The 5,444-nt window shown below is 40.5% G+C and overlaps 1 protein-coding gene across 2 annotated transcripts in view; it reads right to left on the minus strand.

Moving 5' to 3' along the window:
* The window catches only part of PHC3 (polyhomeotic homolog 3), a 94,701-nt gene that overhangs the window by 34,407 nt on the left and 54,850 nt on the right, over positions 1-5,444 (minus strand). For both annotated transcript variants that reach the window (XM_004704088.2, XM_045297395.1), the window contains one exon: positions 129-379. In XM_004704088.2, the coding sequence (XP_004704145.1) occupies positions 129-379 (251 nt within the window). The remainder of the gene's footprint in view (positions 1-128; positions 380-5,444) is intronic.

The raw sequence follows: 5,444 nt of genomic DNA on the forward strand, positions 1-5,444 counted from the left end.
AAAAAAAAAAAAATGTTGACACCTTAAAGAAATAAAATTATAAGCTTTTTAGTAGAGGCTAAGACAGTACAAAAGCCAAGTTACATGGATTATAATTTTTTAAAAGGGGAAATTTGCTGGCTACTCACAGGAAATGGCTCCAGTCCCTCCTGAATCACAAAGCCTTCAATGACATGGGTCAAGATCTGTGGCTTAACAATCGCCTGTGGTGGCTTGTTTTCCACGCTGGGAATGCTACTGGGCATAGGGGTCCTACTGTTCCTTGTGGTGGCCGCGGGAAGTAAAAGCGGAGGTGGAGGAACAGAAGCATGTGAGGGATCGGACGGAGATTTAATCACTGAAGCGCTCACGGATGCCACGGCAGGTAATTCCACTTGCTCTGTGAGAGAAAAGGAGTCATTTGAAATTTTATATTTAGCATATCTCCATGTAAATATAAAAGAGAATAAAGGGGTATCCTAAATTCAATGGAAAATAATACCTGGCTTTATAACACTGTTCTAAGAACTTTGTACTTGTTGACTACGCTAATCTGCCCAACATTCTTAGAGTTACATACTACTACGAACCCCACTTTACCACAGAAGAGGGATTAATGTTCAAAGTTTTCATTCAGACCTTAGTTAAAAAGAACTGTCTCATCGACATGGAAAATTTTTGGAATGTCAATTTAAGAATAATTACTAAAACGGTGGCTTGTTTTTTGTAAGCTGGCATTAAATTACCTGTTTTTGTTTATTCGAGGGAGATTTGAAAAGTTCATGGAAAAATAAAATGAAAATAGAATTTTTCCATCAACTTTTTGAAATCCTCTTGTATATTCCAAATGGTAGGGGAAAGAATACTTTGAAAGTATGCTTATAGAAGAAAGACTCATGAAATCCACAGGATAAGTAGGAAAGTTGATGAATGTGGGTCATCAACCTTAATTTCAAGGAATAACACTCACATAAATGTTGTCAATTTGGGAGAACAGTGTAGCACCAGTAAGTTCAAAACATTGGCCAGGACCGCGTGTTCTCCTATGGAGACAAAGTAAGGCAAACCTAACCCCATGATGGAGTCTTTACTTACCCAATCAAGAGCAATGATCCTCTACTACCAGTACTAATGTGGAAATATGGAATCAGCTAGTATCTTGGAATATAAGTGAGTACAGATGTGTAAGGAGGCAGGTGGAGTGGGAAGCTCACGTGTAAAAATAGAAATACTTAGCACTTTTTGTGTGCTAGATACTGTACAAGTGTCTTATATGTTACAACTCAATTTATCTTTACACATAGCCCACAGTGGGATAGATACTGTTATCTCCACTTTACAGATGAGGAATCCAAGACACAGAGATTAAGCAACTTGCCTACAGAGACACAGCTAATAACTCTAGGAGCTGGAGCCTACTAGCTCCAAAGACCATGCCTTAATTGCTATGCTAACTTTTCCATTAGTATGAAAAGGATTAGCACCCCTATCAAAGATGCTCGAAATACACTCCACTTAGGGAGCTAAGAAAAGAAATTCCTCAAACATAAAATTAGTGAAATAGTGCCAAGATTATCTCTGTAGTCTCAGAAATAGAAAAATTAAGAGCTCCCATTTAGTATCTGATGTGATTAATGTCATCATATAGCTTCTTTTAATTATTTTTTAAAGATCATTTTATTGGGGCTCTTACAACTTTTTTTTTTTAAATTTTATTAGGGGCTCATACAACTGTTATCGCAATCCATACCCCCTCAATCGTGTAAAGCGCATTTGTACATCAGTCTCAAAACATTTTCTCTCCACCCAAACCCCCGACATCAGGTCCTCATTTTTCCCCTCCCTCCCTGCTCCCCCCTCCCTCATGAACCCTTGATAGCCTATAAATTGGTATTTTGTCAAATCTTGTCCTGTCCGACACCTCCCTTCACCCACCTTTTGGCTGTCTGTCCCCAAGGGAGGAGGTCACATAGTTCCCTGTAATCGGTTCCCTTTCCTACTCACTCTCCCTTTACCCTCCCTGTTTCGCCACTCACACCACTGGTCCTGTAGGGCTCATCTGCCCTGGATTCCCTGTATTTTCATTTCCTATCTGTACCAGTGTACATCCTCTGGTCTAGCCAGGCTTGCAAGGTCGAATTTGAGTCATGGTAGTGGGAGCGGGGAGGAAGCATTTAGGAACTAGAGGAAAGTTGTATTTCTCATCATTATTACATCGCACCTTGACTGGCTCATCTCCTCCCCGACACCCCTCTGGCAAGGGGATCTCCAGTGGCCTACTAATGGGCTTTGGATCTCCACTCCATACTCCCCCCCATCATTCACTATGGTAAGATTTTTTGTTCTGATGATGCCTTACACCTGATCCCTTCAACACCTCATGGTTGCATAGGCTGGTGTGCTTCTTCCATGTGGGCTTTGTTGCTTCTGAGCTTGATGGCCGCTTGATTACCTTCAAGCCTTTAAGACCCCAGACGTTATACTTTTTGATAGGCGGGCACCATCAGCTTTCTTCACCACATTTGCTTATGCACCCCTTTGTCTTCAGTGATCCGTTCAACACCTCGTGATCACACAATCTATACATCAATTGTATCAACATATTCATACATATATTCCACCGTTCTTTTCTAGACATTTACTTTCCATTGAGTCTGTGGGATCAGCTCCTTTTTTCCCCTCCCTCCCCACCCCCATCATGTGGCTTTAACAGCATATGATAGCCACAGAAGTCCTAGTAGCACAGTAAGCAATCACTGGGCTGCTAACCACAAGGCCAAGGTTAGAACTCCCGTTCTTGGCAATGTTATCCACAGTTTGCTTGACCCACACTGCCAACTGCCTCTGCAGTCAAAAACACAGGTAAATATTTTTGGCGTTCTCTGGTATGCTGTCAGCCAAGATCCATCAAATATCAGCAATACTATCCCTTAATCCAGGGGTTCTCAACCTTCCTAATTCCACAACCCTTTAATACAGTTCCTCATGTGGTGGTGACCCCCAACCATAAAAAAAATTTTTTTTCATAAAAATATTTGTGTTGCTACTTCAGCACTGTCATTTTGCTACTGTTATGAATTAGCCATCCCCTGTAATAGGGTCATTCTACCCCCAAAGGAGTCGCGACCCCCAGGTTGAGGACTGCTGCTCTAATCCATACCCTCTTCTGAATTTGCCTTGGATTTCTGATGGTTCCCTGTTGCAGTACTGCTATAATCATTTTTTAATTACTTTGAGCAAGATTTTACTTGCATCAGTGTATCTGTCCATTTGTTTATACTGTGGTAGTTTCTGTGTCGCCATGCGCTGGAAGCTTTCCATTGGTATTTCAAATACCAGAACGATCCCGTAATGCACAGTTATAGCAGCAATTCCAGACTATGAAAGACTAGGGAAAAGGATCTAGCAATTCAATTATATTAAATTGGCCACTAAATTCGTTATGTGTGCACACTGATATAGTTAGTGCCCAAAGGTGAGACCCTCGGGTTGGATGACACTCAAAATATGACTGGAGAAGAGCCGCCTCCTCAAAAGCAGAACTCACTGCTATTGAGCCACTTCTGATTCATAAGGACCCTGTAGGAGGGTAGAGCTAATTCCTGAAGGTTTCCAAGGGTAAATCTTTATAGGAGCAGCTACCCTCCCTCTTTCCACCACAGAGCAGCTGGTGGGTTTGAACTGCCGACTTTGCAGTTAGCAGCTCAACACTTAACTCACTGTGCCAGAAGGGTTCATCTTCCTAATCCAAGTAGAATTGACCAAAATTATGTGGATGCAGTAAAACTTTTACACTCTTCATTTGCTGATGTGGCATGACTCAAAATGAAGGAAAAAAACACAACAGCTGTAGCCATCCATGAAAAATTGGAACGTTAACTGCTTAAAGCCTGCACAGGAAAACTGAGAGTTGTTAAAAATGAATGGAATGTATACAACTTGGTATACTAAGCATTAGGTAAGCTGAAATAGATTAGTACTGGCCATTTTGAATCGGACAATCTTTTCTACTATGCTGAAATGACAATGACAAACAGCATCCATTCATTGTCAAAAATAACATTTGAAGATCCACGCTAAACTACAACACTGTTAGTAGCGCTATACTGTCCATAAAGATTTGCAGCCTAGGGAACTTTATACCACAGGGGTGAAGCAGGCAGGTCTACTCTGTCCTATAAGATTGTTATGATTCAGAATCACTCCCACAACAACGGGTTTGTATTTGGTTAGCAAATTATACACAACTGGACTTGTCTGGTATTTAAAAATTTTTTCAATATAAGTAGTTCTTATTCGCTCTTTAAAAAACTAGTTGTTAGCCAGCAAGAGTCTTGAATTCTAACCTAGCCTTTGTTGCAATTAACTACAATAACAACTTAACTTACTCCCATCTTTAGTAGAAAAAAAGGGGGCATTTGTAGCAGTGTCTGTTAAGTGTCGAACCAATAACCACATGTCAGTGATTCAAACCACCAGAGACGCCACAGGAGAAAGATGCCACTAATTGCTCCTTAAAGGCTTACAGTCTAAGGTCAGATTCAACTTGATGGCAGTGAGGCTGGGCTTGGGACTGTTTCAGTTGGGACCAGAGTTTTGAAAAGATTTCCCTTTTAAAAAAAAAAAAGATTTTCCTTTTTATATCAATGTTCATTAGAGTACTATTCACAATAATCAGAAAGTGAAAACAACACATGAACGGATAAACAAAATGTGGTACATACATACAACTGTAGGAGAAATGAAACCTTGATACAAGCTACGGCTTTAAGACATTATGCTGAGCAAAATAAGCTAATCACCAAAAATCATATACCATATGACCGCACTTACATAAAAGGAGAAGAAAAAGCCAATGTATAGTGACCAAAGTTTATTAGTGGTTACCAGGGGGCAAGAAAACCAAAATTTTTTTCAGAGTCCAATCTGACTGTGACCTTCTCTATAGTGTTTCTCAGAGTGTACTCTTTACTGAGGCAGACTGTGCATCTTTCCCACACTGCAGCTGTGGGCTCAAACTGCCAACCTTTTGGAGAGCAGCCAAGCACTTAATCACTGCATCACTATTGCTCCTAAGAAGAAAGAGGGGAAGGGGGAGAAAGGGGGCTAACAGCCATGGGAAAATCACATTGGTTAAGGGAAGGGTTACATAGCCAATTATTGTAATCGCTAATAAGATGAAACCTTTAAGCAGTTGATTAGCAAAAGTTATGTGAGAGAAATATTTTTAATAAAGAGTAGCTGTCAGGGTTGATTATGCATAACCAAACACTTCATGGTATCTGTTTCCTTGGTTCGGATCCATGGTAATGATTTCATGGCACATCCCAGTTAATCAGCATAATAACACGTTTCATTCTGCTCTAATTACATTGTATAGTTTCTGGAATTTTAAAAGCTTGCAAGTGGCCATCCAAGGCATGACGCTTGATCTTACGTCACCTGGACTGGAGAGTTAGAAGTCA

The sequence above is a fragment of the Echinops telfairi genome, unplaced genomic scaffold (assembly GCF_000313985.2).
Source record: "Echinops telfairi isolate 266 unplaced genomic scaffold, ASM31398v2 ScPeMD7_7420;HRSCAF=8458, whole genome shotgun sequence".
In the NCBI taxonomy this organism is placed as follows: Eukaryota; Metazoa; Chordata; class Mammalia; order Afrosoricida; family Tenrecidae; genus Echinops; species Echinops telfairi.